The following is a 17,783-nucleotide window of genomic DNA, read 5'->3' as shown; positions in this document are numbered from 1 at the left end:
CAATAGCCAAGCCACAGTCAGGCAAGCCACTCGGCCTATTAGAGTCAGTAGCTGATCCATATAGACCATGGGATGAGGTAGCCATGGATTTTATTGTTGAGCTACCGAAGAGCAAAGGACACACTATAATCTGGACTGTCATTGACTTGTTTTCGAAACAGACACATTTCATTCCCTGTAAAGGATTACCTTCTGCTAGACATTTGGCAAAGTTGTTCATACAACATATATACCGTCTCCATGGTGTACCTAAATGGATTATTTCTGATCAAGGGTCCCAATTTACTGCCTGTTTCTGGAAACTTTTCCTATGATAGATAGGGACGGACCAAGGGCTCAGTTCCACATTCCATCCGAGTACCAACGTGGCGGCCTAGCGAGCCAACACAATGGTGGAAAGGTATTTGCGATCTTACGTATCCGACCAGCAGGATGATTGGTATGATTTATTACCATTTGCGGAATCAGCATATAACAACACTGTACATAGTAGCACAGGTTACACCCTTTTTCGGGTGGTGTCAGGGAAAGACTTTCCTGCCATACCAGAACTCGATATACAGACACAAACTCCACACACTCCAGCTGGATGGACAGAGATTTCAATGCCCCATGATTGCTGAAGCAGTTCCATAAAGCACACCCACACAAACCTGGTGGGTGGGTCATCCGGAGGGGATTCCTCCCCCTTCCTGGTCTCCCATGCTGATGTGGTAATGCAGTGTCGAGGGATATGACTCGGACCCAAGCGCTCTGGGTCTGGAAATGCCGTATTCCTGCATGTATGTGAGGACATGCACCAGGAAAATTTGCTGCAGGTTGCCATCATACTCCAAGGGGGGGGGTGTTCCTCTCCAATTGTGGCACTCTGAGCTGGCCAGGAATGAGTGCAAGGGCTGGTGCTGCGTGGGGTGGGTTCACCCGGATGGCCTGCTGCTGCTGGATCTGGAGCGGCATCCCTGGCCTCATTGGCTGTTGCTGCTGCCTCACCCCCTCTCTGGTGTCGATCTAATTCCCCCCTGGTTCTGAGGTTTTCAAGAGCCTCCATCACGAACCACATAATGATTCTCTTGAGGTGGTCATCTCCACCCAGTTCTTCATCGGCTCTTCCTGGTCAGACAGGGCTTCCAGCTTGTGTTCCAGCACAGTTGTCGACTGCCCCAGGTGACGGTGACTCCTCAGGTTCTTCCATCCCAGTTATCTTTCTCCCCCACCCCGATCAACCATCTGGGTTTCGTGGGGGTCTCCAACCTGGCTTCAATGTCTTCGATGGGACAGAAGGAGCTGGCTTCTGGCTGGGTGGTGGTGGTGGAGGTTTCACCCCAGCATTCTTCCTCTCCTTGCTCACCGCTTTGCTTGGACATTGTGTGCAGAGTCTCCTCCCCTCGGTAGAGCAAATTTGCTTCTTCGGGTTGACCACTTTTGCAGACCTTGTTTTATGTAAGGTCCTGCCTCTGCTCACCGATCAAGAAAGTACAGACTCTTCAGACAGCAGCATTTCAAAATGAAGAGGATGAGAGCAATACGTGAATAAAAGGATCCGGAGTCCCCTCCCCATTTGAATGGCAGTATCATGATAGGGATCTGACAGTAAGCATGGTTTGTCTTTCATCTGCTGCATTAAGTTTCCTTGGTTGACCACTACATCTATAGTCCCTAATGTTACCTATTTCTTTGTGCTTTTTCAAAAGAGCTTGAATAGCATATCTTGAAACCCCAGTCTGCTTTGAAATCTTTGGCTGGGAGACACCTTGCTGATGCTTTTGTCTTGTTCCTGTGCTCAGTTTTGCATGGTGTATGACGTGTGATATGAAACATGAAACTGTCTTTCACTGTGTTTAAACCTACACAAGAAATTGATGATCATTAGCGCCTGCTTGTTATAATTAGTTAATCATACATCTGACTCTAATCCTACAAAATTCCTACAAAAAAGTGTAAGAATTGATGCTGTTTTGAAGACAAAGGGTGGTCACACCAAATATTTATTTGATTTAGATTTCTCTTCTTTTCATTTATGTTCCATTTTGTTAATTAATAAAAATAATCTATTAATGCTTCTATTTCTGAAAGCATTCTTAATTTACAGCATTTTTGCACAACTGCCTAACACTTTTACACAGTACTGTATATGATAATGGAGATATACAAAAATAAATAATTAAATAAAGGCTTATTACATTGGTGAGAGACATGAATGTCAGGGTTCCAAGTAAACTTAGTGAAGAAGGAGCCGGTCTTCAAGATTGGCCTTGAGCGCTGGCAGCCGTGAGAGTGGGAAGTAAAAATTTAAAGTGACAGCTTTGTTCCGGAATGTGAGGAATCCCAGAAAGAGGTGAGGAGGTTTTGGCGAGAGACGGCGCGAAATTAGTAAGGTGAATAAGAGGAAAGACACAAAGTGTCGAGAAGGCAGCCACTAAAAGAGAGTAAAGCAGAGAATTGAGAAACAGATTGGATTAAGAAAACCGCGAAGAAGGGGAGGGACCAAATAGAGGAGCTGATAAAAAAAGAAAAGATTAGAAACAGATTAAAGAGATTGTGAACGGAAGATGAAACAGAAGATACCATTGGGATGTATTGACTGAATGAAAAATGGCGATTGAAGGATTTTGAGAAACTGACGTGAAGGATTATAAAAAGCTGAAGGGACAATTGGACAGTGGAGAACGAAGTGTTAACTAAGGAAACTGAACTTTGAGGAAGGAAAAGATAACTACAAACAAGAAATTACTGACCCAAAGAAGGGGACAGTGTTTATTGAATATTTTGGAGACATTGAATATACTGGAAGGAAGACAAGAAGATTTATTTATTTAGCATATGGCTGGTCACACACAATATTAAAACACTTCATTTTTACAGGTTAAAACAATTAAAACAATTAAAAAAAGAGCAGTAAGAAAACCTAAGAGGAAAACAGAAATATATTTCAGAGTTTAATGTTGAGTTTGGAGATCCAGTCAATAGCTGTCGTTGTTACACAGAGGAAGTCCCTAAAATCTCCTGGATACCTTCTGTTAGAGCATTCCCTCACTATATGTTGGATTGTCTGTTTGGGGCCCCCGCAATCGCATTGTGCTGAAGGTGTTTTTCCCCATTTATACAAGGAGTCGTCACACACCCCATGAGTCGTTCTAATTCTATTGTATGTCACCCATAAGTGTCGGGGTAGATTAAATCCTGGAGGTATGCTATTAGGATTAATATGCTCAGAAATATCTTGGGGGGAATAGCTACTCCACGCTTCCATCCACTTTTGTGTGGTGTTCTGATGATCGGCCAGCAGCTTAAGCGCTGTCAAGAGTGGTGGATTTCTTGACTTTAATCGGCATCTTAAGAGATCAGGAATGTAGCCATGAATGAGTAGAGAGGAATTTAACAGGATCTTACTATACTCCCGAATGAGAGCTTCTTGTCATCGTAAGTGCGGGGAAAGTATGTGACTAAGAACTGGTAGCCAGTAACTAGGTGTAGATTTTATGCACCCAGTAATTAGCCTCATCGTATGGTTGAGTTGAACATCAATAAGTCCTGTATGTGAGCTGTTTATCCATACAGGTGCGCAGAGTAGCAAAGCCCGAGGGCTGCACATCGAAGAGTTGGGGCTGAAGCTCCCCAAGTTGTTCCTCATAGTTTTTGTAGAATGTTATTTCTGCTGTTAACCTTGTCAGCCATATTCTGAATATGCTTTTTAAAAGACAGAGTCCTGTCTAAGGTATTTTGGTGTTGCCTCATATGGGAGCAGTTTGTTGTTTAGGTATACATTGAGTTCTCTTTTTGCCAATTTGTTGTTAAGGTGAAAACATGATGTAACTGTTTTACTTACGCTTGGGATTAACTTCCATTGGTGGAAGTATGAGACAAGAAGAGGAGACATCTGGTGGAGTGGTGGATATATTGAAGGCAAGGAAAATCTGGAGAGAAGGCTGATGCAAGATTGCAACAGACAGACACAAACGGATAATAAGTGATAAGAAGGAAAATGGTTATAGATATTGATGTAAATGAAATGGTCAGAATGAATTGAATTAAGGTATAGAGATATAACTGAATAAGTGAATTGACTGAAGAATAATATTACTGTATTATAATAAATATACTTAGTTAAATAAGAGTGATAATAGAAATTTAGAAAATTGTACAGTTATAAATATTGCAATTAGAGTTATCAAGTGATAAGAATATCATAAAATATAATATATAAGGGTGAGAGAGAAAACAGGAAAATATTGCTGTTAAAGTATAGTAGAGGTAATCCTCAGCTTGAACTTAAATCCTAATACTGGTATATTGATATATGTTAATTTGGAAGGATATTGTACATATATGTACATAGATGATAAAGATGTCAAGCATAGCAACAATAACTAAACCAGGCAAAAAAGGAGCCACAAACATTACACCAACAGATTCTTCCACAAGTCAAAGATCGATAGTGACTATATTAGGAAAAGAAAAAACAGAACAGTCAATGAGTAGACAAAGTATGCAAATAGCATTACAATTAATACAGGAAACAATGATGAAGACCCAGGAAGCCATAGCAGATAACCATGAGGAGATGAGAGTACACTACAAAGAAATTAAAGATGAAATTGGGGAAATGAAAAGTGAGATAAAAAATATGAATGATAAGATAGGGAATATACAACAAACAATGGTAGAAAATGAACAGAGAATCCAAAAAGTGGAAACAAAAATTGATCAGATTGATAACCAAATGGAAATGTGGGAACAGAAATTGATGCAAATAAATAGAGCATTGGCCGAATCGATCATATTTTTGGAAATGGAGAAAGCTTCTTATTTCCTTAGATTTCAAAATATTGTTGAAGAGAGAGAAGAAGATTTAGGAGAGAAAATGGCAGAAATCGTGGTGGAGATATTAGGAAAAGATAAACAGGAAATAAGATGAGATATTGATGAAACCTATTGAGTATAACAAACTACTCACGAAGACATAGGTTGGCGAGGGAGGTACACATTAAATTCACGAAACAGTCAATAAGAGACGAAGTATATAAAAGGACAAGAGAGTAAACGTTAACATATAGAGGCAAAGAAATCATAGTATTGAAACAGGTACCAAGAAGGATAAGAGATCAAAGACGTCAATATCAATTTTTAACACAATTATTTAAATATAAAGTACTGTATCGATGGCTGATACCTGAGGGTTTACTTGTGACATGGAAAGAAAAAAAGTATAGGATCGATTCAAAGGAGAAGACAAAAGAATTTTATGAACACCACTTTGTGCAGGAGGATGATCAAGGGAGTAGGGAAGAATTACAGACTAGAAGTCAGGAGGAAGAGAAATCGTAAGAATTAGAAATAGAGAAAGACTTATAAAAGAAACAAGAAAAAGAAATGGTAGAAAGAGAAGGAGCAAAAGGAAAGGAAGCAAGAGAGACTAGAAACACAAAAAGATAGATCAAGTAGAAGATGGGAGAAGCAATTAAGCTTTTCTCAGTAAATATTAATGGATTAAATATCCCAAAGAAAAGGACTAAATAATTTATTAATATTTAATAAATTAAGGAAATTGGAAGCTGAAGTGATAATGCCTCCAAGAGGTCCATATACAAAGAGAATATAGAAAATTATTAGAAAATAGAAAATTAGGAACATTATACACAACTTTAGCAGATAAAAAGAAAAGAGGTATTGCCATATATGTAAAGGAAAAAGTCAAATCAAATCTAAGATATGCAGACAACGAAGGTAGAATTTTGATGGTGGAATTGGAGATAGAACAGAAAAAATGCTATTTACAGTAATTTATGCACCAAATAAAAATCAACAAGAATTCTTTACAAATGTAGACAAGAAATTAGTAGACATGGACTATGAAAGGATTTGTATGATTGGAGACTTTAATTCGGTGGTGGAAGTTGAGAGAGACTATAAAAGTAGTAAAAAAAATAAAAAGAAAAAAGTGTGTTACCAAGAGCCTTTTTTGATATAGCATTTGAGTTCAATCTGCGAGATTTATGGAGAAAGACACATAGAACACATAAACAATATACATTTTATTCATACCCACATCAATCGTGGTCCAGGATCGATATGGCCTGGACAACATCAGAAATTCAAAATGAAATAGAAGAAATTGAAATAGGAGTAAATGATTGGGCCGATCACAATCCAATTATATTAAAATGGAAAACCCAAAACAAAATAAATAATGGACAATGAATCAGAATTTATGTAAAGATAAAAAAATATAGACTGATGTTAGAGAGGGAGTTGAAAACATTTTTTCAAATAAATAAAAAAGAAGATACTTCGATACAAAACTTGTGGGATACCACAAAAGCCTATATAAGGGATTGACCATTGCATGTAATTCTAAAAAAAATAAAGAAAAGGGAGTGCAACTAGAAAGCTTGAGGGAAGAATTTTTAAAAATTGAATATGAAGTACAAAAGGATCCACAAAATAAAAAGATAAAGAAAAAAATGGAACATTATGAAACATAAGATTAATTTGATAACACAAAAAGAAATAGCACAGAAAATGAGGATAGCAAAACCAAATTATTTTGAGAATGCGAATAAAACAGGCCGATGGCTAGCATATAAATTAAGAAAAGAAAAAGGAAAGAGAATAATACAACAGTTACAAGATGAAAAGTATAGGAGAGAAGAAAAAAAGGAAATAATACAAAGCTTCTCTACAAAGCTTTACAAGCAGGAAGACATAGCAGATGGGAAAGTTAAACAATATATAGAAGCCAAAATGAAAAAAATTTCTGAGGAACAAAGAGAAACGTTAAATAGACCAATAACAATAAATGAATTTGAAATAGCCCTGAAGAAACAAAAGAACAATAAAGTACCAGGCCCGGATGGGATTCCGATTGAGTTATATAAAAATACACAAGAGGTACTACAATGGATAATGTTGGAGAGTTATAATGAGGTAATAGAAATAGCAAAAATTCCGGCAACCTGGACAGAGGCAATCATTACCCTCATACCCAAAGAAGGCATGGATATACAACAAATTCAAAACTATAGGCCAATTTCTTTGCTGAACACAGATTATAAACATTTGCAACAATAATAGTGGAGAGAGTAAAAATTTGTTCATCATTACCCTCATACCCAAAGAAGGTACGGATATATAACAAATTCAAAACTGTAGGCTAATTTCTTTGCTGAACACAGATTATAAAACATCTGCAACAATTAATAGTGGAGAGAGTAAAAATTTCTTTGAATAATTATATACATTCGGACCAAAATGGTTTTCTGACAGGGTGGCAAATTAATATGAGGATAATAATGAATGTTCTTGAATATTATGAAAGTCATCTGGAAAAGCAAGCGGCACTGGTTTTCTTGATGCCCAAAAGGCCTTTGACAATTTGAATTGGAACTTCACTATAACACAATTAAATTATATGGAATTGGGGGAAAGATTTGAAAAAATGGTGGGGAAAATATATTCCAAACAAACAGCCAGGGTAGTTATAAATGAGGGGTTGACAGAAAAAAATGATATTACAAAAGGGGTTAGGCAAGGGTGTCCCCTTTCTCCTCTTCTATTTATTTTATTACTTGAAATTCTTCTAACGAAAATTAGGGAAGATCAGGAAATAAGGGGCTTAAAAATTAGGAAGGAAGAATACAAGACTCAAGCATTTGCCAATGACATGGTATTTATTTTGGAAGCTCCATTAGAAACAGGTTCTAAATTGATACAAAAGATAGAAGAATTTGGTGAAGTAGCCAAATTCAATAAGAATAAGTCAAAATTAATAACAAAAAAATCTTACAAAGGGTCAGGAAAAGGAATTGGAGGACAAAATAAAAATGAAGATAACTAAGAAAATTAAATATCTGGGAATTTGGCTTACAGCGAAATGCTCCTCAATTAAGGAGGACAACTACGATAAATTGATACACCAAATAAAAAAAGACTTAGGAAATTGGGAAAAATTACAAATCTCATTTCTAGGGAGGGCCGCAACAATAAAAATGAATATATTGCCGAGAATTTTATTTCTGTTCCAAGTGATACCATTAAAACTAGGGAAAACATTTTTTCAAGAATTAAATAAATTAATTTCCAAATTTATATGGCAAGGGAAAAAACCCAGGATTAAATTAAAACTTTTTCAAGACACAAAGGATAGAGGGGGATTGGCGTTACCAGAATGGGAAATTTATCACCAAGCGGAGAGTTTAGTATGGTTAAAAGATTGGATGGAGCTGAAAAATAACAGAATCCTAACAATAGAAGGCCATGACCTGCAAGCAGGGTGGCATGCATTCCTGTGAGATGAGAAATATAAATGACATAAATATTTTCAAACACATTTGATCAGGAATGCATTGCTACAGATTTGGAAAAAAACAAAACAAAAACACTATACTAGAATCCCAATGTGGTTATCACCAACAGAAGCATTGATATACCCAAATTTATTGGAGAAAAATAAGATAATTAGATATAAGGAATTGGTAAATGATCAAGGAGATTTGAAAATGAAACAAGAATTGGAACAAGAAATTGGTAGGGTGATGGATTGGTGGACATTTACACAAGTGCAATCTAAATTTGTAAGAGATAAGAAGATATATGAAATACGAAATGAGCCGCAAGAATTAGATAAAATTATTCATGGAACAGAGATAAAATTAATTAGTAATATATACCAATATCTACTGAGGTATAAAATGAAAGAAGAGGTAGTTAAAGATACCATGATTAGATGGGCCAAAAATGTTGGCTACAATATAGAATTGGAGAAATGGGAAAAATTATGGGAAATAAATATTAAATTGACTCTTTCAATGGCATTCAAGGAAAACCAATTAAAAATGTTCTGCAGATGGCACTTCACACCAGTACGACTTGCTAAAATGTCTCTGAACAATTCTCCAAATTGTTGGAAATGTAAAAAAGTCCCCGGAACATATTATCATCTCTGGTAGACATGTCCCAATGTGAAAAAAATATTGGATTAAAATTAGAAATTGGATAGAAGAGATAATTGGCTATAATGTGGATTGGAAACCAGAAACATTTTTACTGGGGATATTGAACAGAATTTATAGTAAAGAAATCAGATATTTGATTCTGCATATAATTACAGTGGCAAGAATAGTCTATGCACAGTCCTGGAAAAGTGAAAAGATCACAACAGAGGAAGAAATAATTAAGAAAATCCTGGACTGTGCGGAGATGGATAAATTAACGAAAGAAATAAAAGAAAAGGAAGATTCTGAATATTATCAAGTATGGACTAAGTGGTATGATTGGCTCGAGATTAGGGAAATTAAATGTGAATAAACAATGGAGAGAAGAAGGTGACAAATGTGCAAAATATTGTAAATGAAGAAAATTAAAAATAAAGGGATGATAAAGATAATGATAATAAAGGATGGGGAAAATGGGGAATGTATATAGTAGAAAGTAAGAGGAATGAAACTGATATTTAAAAAGAAACACGTATCATGTGTTTGTGTTTTGTATGTTGTGTTGTGTTGTTGTGCTAAAACCAATAAAAAAATGAAATTGATGAGCCTGCGTGATATAATTAGTTAATCATACATCTGACTCTAATCCTACAAAATTCCTACAAAAAAGTGTAAGAATTGATGCTGTTTTCAAATGTTTTCACACCAAATATTTATTTGATTTAGATTTCTTTTATTTATTTATTTATTTATTTATTTATTTATTTATTTATTTATTTATTTATTTATTTATTTATTTATTTGTTGGTTGGTTTGATTTATATGCCGCCCTTCTTCTTTTCATTTATGTTCCATTTTGTTAATTAATAAAAAATAATCTATTAATGCTTCTATTTCTGAAAGCATTCTTAATTTACAGCATTTTTGCACAACTGCCTAACACTTTTGCACAGTACTGTATATGATAATGGAGATATACAAAAATAAATAATTAAATAAAGGCTTATTACATTGGCAAGAGATGTGAATGTCAGGGTTCCAATTAACACTTCCAATGAAAGAAGACACCGAGGCTTGAAGTTTCTCAAAGTTCCATTTTATTGGAGATGTCATACTGGCACATCTAGGAAAACCCGAATCTGAAAGCTTCCTATTTTTCCCCACCCAAAGGAAAGTCCAGGTCCCTGCCCAGCACTCACATTTCCATCACATGGTCCAATCAAAGCACCATCCCATCTGAAGATGCTTCCCAGTCACACCTCTTCAGGTGCAGGGTAAGATGTCCTTGACTCTCTGAGAAAGGAATGTTATTATGACTATAGATCTCCCCTGCCCCATACAATCCTCCCTCCCAGTTTCCCACAGTATTAAATGGGGCAGGCCTAAAGGCACAAGGCAAAAGATGGCTTCCAGGCCTGACAATGTTTCCTTTCTCTTTTCTCCCATATGCTCATAAAGACGACATATTTTTCTCTCATTGCTTTCTTGCATTATTTTCTTATCTTATTTGAACCATAAAGGCCATATAATTGTAACCAAATTCACACCATATTCTACTCTCTGAATGAGTGGGCAGTGATGAGAAAAAGGAAAATGGAATAAGATAATGTTTATAATAACATGAAAAGACAAAAATCAAGATAATTAAAAGAATCTTTAAAATAAAAAATCTGAACATTAAAGTTTTTCCCTTCATCATATTTTGGATTAAGAAAAAAAATTAAATGTTAGTGGAACTGCTATTGTAATTCATAATATTTATAATTTTAAAATTACAATTTAAAAAATCTACTTTTATATATACAATAATTGGGGAAAAAATCAGCAAAACTACAAAGATGCAAAACAGAGTTTACAGCTCTCAGCAATTAATTTTAGATCTGATACTTCCTGTTTTACATATTGCACCCAATGTAATTATCAAATGGGAACAGGAATTAATCAGCAAAATATATCAAACAGCATTTCTGACTATGTTTGTGACATATTTTAAAAAGAATTTCATAGTAGCTAACATCAGGGAAAGATTAACATATAAGCTTTACAAAACTAGATTATTTATAACTTTGTATAATTTATTTTTATAAAATAAGGCCTTCTTTTATGTATAACATTTGCTTTCTCTTCCTGCCAGCATAATAATTAGGTCATGTGTCTTTTCACCTTACATGGGAAGAGGTTCTAGTTTTATTAATCAGTTCCTAGTGAGAAATTTGTTTTAAAAACAAAGATCATTTTCTCATATTTAAGTTAGATTTTAACAATATATTTATGCAAGGAAGGTATTATTTTAGGAACTTAAATATTCATTCTACATAATGAATGCCATGTACTTCAGAAATAGCCATATTTAAATGTGGAAAATGTGCAAAAAGTAAGAAATTATATGAACACATAAATAATCATAGCAATATGCATGTTCATACTCCCCCCTCTCGCAGGCCTGGCCCTCCACGTTATCGAGGGCCTATCTTGATGACGGGCTTTGGGACCCCGAGAGATGGCATGCAGCAAAGAGGGGGCTGAGGGGTTTTTTAGCTAAATTTTTAAGGAAAATTTTAAGGGGACCCGGGAGGGAGGGAGGGGGTTGTAAAAGTGGACCTGGGGGGGTCCAGATAGCGACTGCACGGGATGATGGGTTAATTAGCTGCAGCAGAGGGGTCGCGAAAGGAAATTTAACCAGGGGGCAGGGGGACGATAGAAAGGGCTGTGTAATTGAAATCATGAGTGGGAGGGGCAGGTATGACGGGCGCAGGGGGTCATATCAAGTGTCGGGGGTGCGCACACGCTGTCTCCGAGTGATTGCGCACTCCGGCCCCCAATGCGTGACTCGTGTCCTGGGTTGTATAGAGCCTCATGCCCAGGGTCTGCGGCTGATGTTATGTAATGCCAGGTCAGTGGTTAATAAGGCCTCCCTCATCTGTGATCTTATTTCGGAGGGGGGTGCAGACCTGGCAGGTATTACGGAGACCTGGTTGGGCCAAGAGGGGGGGGTCCCCCTCGTAGAGATGTGCCCGCCAGGTTTCCGTGCATTTCATCAGCCAAGGGCCCAGGGGAGGGGTGGGGGAGTGGCGGTGATCATTAGGGAGAGTCTTTATCCGAGGGAGACCACTGTTCCTCAGATAGCCGGATGTGAGTCCCTTTGTGTGAAGTGGGGCCGTGGGGTGCAGATGGGTCTGCTGACTACGTACCTGGCTCCCTGCCACATGGCAGCAACCCTGCCCGAGCTACTCGACATCATTGCCGGGGTGGCGGTCGATACCCCCAGACTTATTGTCATGGGGGATTTCAACCTCCCATCCACAGGTGGGGCGTCAGAGGTGGCTCGGGAGTTCATGGCTTCCATGACGGCCTTGGACCTGACCCAGTTAGTTCAAGGCCCCACTCACATAGGGGGACACACTCTGGACCTGATTTTTATCTCTGGTCAGTGGTTGAATGATCTTGGTAGAGGGGACCTAGACATCAAACCCTTGTCATGGACAGATCATTCGCTCCTTCACTTAGACTTTCCTACCGCTTTCCCCCGCCGCAGGGAGACGGAACCAACCAGATGGTTCCGTCCCAGGCGCCTGATGGATCCCGAAAGGTTCCTGACGGAGCTTGGGCCGTTTCCTGAGACTCTAACACACGACTCGACTGAAGAACTGGTGGCCGCCTGGGAAAGGGCGGCCGCTGGAGCTTTGGACCGCGTCGTGCCTTTGCGGCCTCTGACCCGATGCCGATCTCAATTAGCTCCTTGGTTCTCTGAGGAGCTGAGAGAGATGAAGCGTTGGAAAAGACGCCTAGAGAGCATTTGGAGGACTAGTCAATCCGATTCTGACCGGACACAGGTGAGGTCTTATATCAAGACCTACCTAGTGGCGATAAAAGAGGCAAAATCTAACCATTTTTCCGCTCTTATTGCATCTGCAGAGAACCGCCCAGCTGCCCTGTTTAGGGTGACCCACTCCCTTCTTCGGGGGGGAGTACGGGAAGATCCCTTGCAGGGTCGTGCTGAGGATTTTGTGCAATTCCTGCATGATAAAGTCGCTCGGATTCGGGATGGCTTGAACTCCGATTGGATGAGTCCACGGGAGGAGACCGGGGCAGGTCTTGAGAATGTTATCTGGGAGGAGTTTGATCCTGTGACTCCCGAGGATGTGGACAGAGTTCTGGGTAAGATTAGTGCCGCCACGTGTTTATTGGACCCGTGCCCCTCCTGGTTGGTACTGGCCTCCCGGGAGGTTACACGAGGCTGGCTCCAGGGGATTATAGGTGCTTCTCTGAGTGAGGGTGCCTTTCCTGCCGCCTTGAAAGAGGCGGTGGTGAGGCCCCTCCTCAAGAAGCCTTCCCTGGACCCGGCTGAATTAGCTAACTATCGTCCAGTCTCCAACCTTCGTTTTGTGGCGAAGGTTGTTGAGAGCGTGGTGGCACGACAACTTTCCCGACACCTGGATGAAGCTATCTATCTAGACCCGTACCAGTCGGGCTTCAGGCGGGGGTACAGCACAGAAACGGCATTGGTCGCGTTGGTGGATGATCTCTGGAGGGCTCGGGACAGGGGTTGCTCCTCTGTCCTAGTCCTATTAGATCTCTCAGCGGCTTTTGATACCATCGACCATGGTATCATGCTGCAGCGGTTGAGGGGGTTAGGAATAGGGGGCACCGTTTTGTGGTGGTTCTCCTCCTTCCTCTCCGACCGCTCGCAGTTTGTGTTGGCAGGGGGACAGAGGTCGACCTCGAGGCGTCTCACATGGGGGGTGCCGCAAGGGTCAGTCCTCTCGCCCCTCCTGTTCAATATTTATGTGAAGCCGCTGGGTGAGATCATCCGTGGTTTTGGGGTGAAGTGCCATCTGTACGCTGATGATACTCAGCTGTACATCTCCACCCCAGACCACCCCAATGATGCCCTTGATGTGTTGTCTCGCTGCCTGGAGGCCGTGCGGATCTGGATGGGGAAGAACTTGCTCAGACTCAACCCCTCCAAGACCGAGTGGCTATGGCTTCCGACGCCCCGATATAGTCAGCAGGTGCCATCGCTAACTATTGGGGGTGAATCTCTGCCCCCCACAGAGAGGGCTCGCAATCTGGGTGTCCTTCTGGATGCACGGCTGTCTTTAGAAGAGCATATGACGGCCGTGGCCAGGGGGGCCTTTTATCAGGTTCGCCTGATTCACCAGTTGCAGCCCTTTCTGGATCGGGACGCCCTACGCACGGTCACTCATGCCCTTGTTACTTCCCGGTTGGACTATTGTAATGCTCTCTACATGGGGCTCCCCTTGAAGAGCACTCGGAGGCTCCAACTGGTCCAGAATGCGGCCGCGCGGATGGTTATGGGCGCAACTCGTTGTGCCCATGTGACACCCCTCCTGCGCGAGCTGCACTGGCTCCCAGTGGTCTTCCGGGTGCGATTCAAGGTGTTAGTTACCACCTTTAAAGCACTCCATGGCATAGGACCCGGGTACCTCCGAGACCGTCTTCTGCCACCAATAGCCTCCCACCGACCAGTCCGTTCCCACAGGGAGGGTCTCCTCAGGGTGCCGTCAACCAAGTTATGTCGACTGGCAGCGCCCAGGGGGAGGGCCTTCTCTGTGGGAGCCCCATCCCTGTGGAACGAACTGCCCCCGGAAATTCGTAAGATCTCCGACCTCCGGGCGTTTCGCTGCGCACTGAAGACCCTATTATTCCGGACTAACAACACAATAGTTTTTAAATTGGGATATTTAAATTTATTGGGGTTTTAAATCTGAGCCACTTTATTTAATTATTTTAAATTTTATATTGTTGTTTTGTTTGTGTTTTTAAACAGGCTGTACACCGCCCTGAGTCCTTCGGGAGAAGGGCGGTATAGAAATAAAATTATTATTATTATTATTATTATTATTATTATTATTATTATTATTATTATTATTATTATTATTATTATTATTATTATTATTATCATCTTTAAAATGGACAGTATAAGAGAAAAAAGCCATTCCATTTGGTAAAAAAAAAAAGTATATTAAGTTAGTTCCACAGATGAAAGAAACAAACCTTCATGCAATAGATTCAACAGATCAGCAATGCACTTAGAATTCATATGCTCTCATATGTTTTAAATAAGGGGTAACTTTTTAGATTAACATTAAAAAAAACCCAATCTAATCATAGGTAGGAAGAACCTAACTAGAAACCATATAGGAAGAGTACATATCAATAGCCATCATTTACAAAAACTTAAATTTTAAGCATAAGAGCTCTAACTCTAAGCCGTCACTTAGAGCACACAAACATACACACTGTTATCTTTAACAGGAAGGGGAGTGAAGTGATATTAACTGAAACACAATAATATTGGGGGAAAATTAACTATTGAAATCCTTATGGCAAATGTAAGATATTACTAAAATAGTCACAATTTTCATAGCAATTAAGATAACGCAGTTGGCAGAAATGGCAAAATTTACCACTGATGAAAAAAACCCCACCTAACTTTGTTTCTTCTTGGAAACCTCTTTTGGATTATTTGCTTGAAACTGAAAAAAATGAAATTTTAACCTTTGGATTTAATGACCAGAACTGTATCTGATTACAGAAGTACAGTATGCTATGGTATACTCCTGTTCAAAGGCTTATTCTGTCATATTCTTGCATCTGTATGAAACAAAGTGGGAACTTACTCTTTTCTATAACCTTTTCCTCTTTTCCTTTTGCACAGGAATTTTGTTTTTCCCCCACTTTCCATTTTCCCCCCTCTTTGCATTTTAACTTTTTTTTAAAAATTCAATAAAGTTGCTTTTTTCATTGCTCTTATTTAAATATGTAATCTTCTTTTGTTCTACAGTTACATAGAGAAAACATTTTCAAATATTTTGCACTGAATGTTTTACACTAGAAAAAATAACAGTGTTGCATAGCATAACAAAACAAAAACAAAAAAGCCAAAACAAAGCACCATATAATAAAAAAAGTGCTAAAACTTTAGGAAGTTGTGATCATTAAAACTGTAGCTTTTATACTGAATAGCATTAGATTTGGAAAAAGTAATTATTTTTAAATAAATTATTAAATAAATTATTTTATTAATTTTACAGTAGAGATATAAATTCTATATTTTTTCTGTTTTACAAAGATAACTAGTCTTATTTGCTAACAGAACACTTCTTAATGGAATGCTCTTTTTAAAAAGGGGGGTTGAAAGTATTTTTAATAATAGAACTGTAACTTTTCAAAAAAGATATTCCAACATACAAAGGCAAAGAATAATTTGTATGCATTATTTACTGTTCAATTTATATATAGTTTCTGAAGATAATTTGGCATGAAATCCAAATATAAAGGAAAATTGTTCCACTAGAAACAATATGTAGATTGTGATATTTTTTTTTAATTTATACTCTGCAAATATTTAAACAGTAGTGTGAAAAAAAAAAACAAATCAGACTTCTATTTAAAACAGGTTTGCTAAAAAATTAATTCAAAAGATTTTAATTTTTTTACATTTATAGACATGTTATTGTAGCTATTTGTGCTAATACATAGAAAAATCAGTGTCTAAATATTTTACATACCTTTTGTTTGATGATCATGTCATTGATTTCATCACGATCACTGACGGTAACTATATGGGATTGTATTACTCGATCCAACAGAGAAAGCCAGTCATTGAGATCTGCCCATGCCTTATTGAAATCAACCAGGGCTGGTACCTCTAGAAGCAAAGATGATGGCATTTCTTGTTTGGAGATGGTAGTTTCCTTGGATACTAGAGTTTCTGTAACCACAGTAACAGTTTGGTTAAGAAGTTACTGACAAGAGGAAAGTGTGTTAATACATTTTTTTGTAATGGAAATCATTTTTCCATTATTATTTATTTCAACTGCCCTCATGGAGCACATGGCACATGGAGCCCTCTCCGTGGGCATGCGAGCCGTCACCCAGCTCAGCTCCACCGTGCATGCACGTGCACCTCCCACTAGCCAGCTGATTTTTTGGACTCTGGCTTGGGGGCGAGGTGCATGCGGGAGATGCGCAAGCATGCACAGGGATTCTCATGTGCATGTGAGGAGGCGTGAGGGGGTCTCATGCACACGTGCAGGGGTGGGGGGAGTGTGGGGGAGCAGTGTGACCGGCCCATTGCCTCTTTTTGGTCCCAGGAGGCTTCAGAGAGGCCTGCCAGGCCCAAAATTGGCAGTGGGGGGGGTGTCACATGCACATGTGCAGGAGTGCAGGGGTGTGTGCACACTTGCGTGGGGGCAGGGGGGGCACAGGGGGGTCACACATGCATGTGCAGGGGGAGCGTGGGGTGGTCATGTGTACATGCATGGGTGCGTGGCATGGGGGGCATTGCATTATGGGTGTGGGCACACATGTGCATGACCCCCTTGTGCTCTCCTTGGCATGTGACAGCAAAAGGTTAGCCATTATTGAACTAGGCAATAAAGTTAAGGAGCTAGGAGCATAAGTAGTGTTCTCATCATTACTCCCAACAAAAGGTCAACACCCATTGAGGGAAAAAAAAATCCTAGAAATAAACCACTGGCTAAAGGGTTGGTGTTGCCAAGAAAACTTTGGTTTCCTGCAGCATGGACTACATTACCTAAAAGAAGGACTCTTGGCAAGGGATGGGCTGCACCTCAGAAAAACAGGGGAAAATGTATTTGGTAAAAGACTGGCCCAACTCATCAGGAGGGTTTTAAACTAAAATTGAGGGGGGAGTGTGACCAATCTTTAGAATCTCTAGAACACAAAACCAATCATAAATCCCAAGAAAACAAATCAAACAATGAGGTAGGGAGTGATGGGAAAAAAGAAAAACCCAAACAACAATTAGGAGATGCAGGAACCATATCCATGGGCATATATAAAAGTGGTTTTTTATTTAAAAAG

The 17,783-nt window shown here is 39.2% G+C and overlaps 1 protein-coding gene across 4 annotated transcripts in view; it reads right to left on the bottom strand.

Moving 5' to 3' along the window:
- DMD (dystrophin) overlaps positions 1-17,783 on the bottom strand; it is a 2,041,544-nt gene that overhangs the window by 698,626 nt on the left and 1,325,135 nt on the right. For all 4 annotated transcript variants that reach the window (XM_087871305.1, XM_087871306.1, XM_087871307.1 and 1 more), the window contains one exon: positions 16,466-16,668. In XM_087871305.1, coding sequence (XP_087727431.1) covers positions 16,466-16,668 — 203 coding nt within the window. The remainder of the gene's footprint in view (positions 1-16,465; positions 16,669-17,783) is intronic.

The sequence above is a fragment of the Pantherophis guttatus genome, chromosome 5 (assembly GCF_059756535.1).
Source record: "Pantherophis guttatus breed Tessera chromosome 5, ASM5975653v1, whole genome shotgun sequence".
In the NCBI taxonomy this organism is placed as follows: domain Eukaryota; kingdom Metazoa; phylum Chordata; class Lepidosauria; order Squamata; family Colubridae; genus Pantherophis; species Pantherophis guttatus.
The sequence above is the reverse complement of the archived record's forward strand: the minus strand, read 5'-3'. Positions and strand labels throughout refer to the sequence as shown.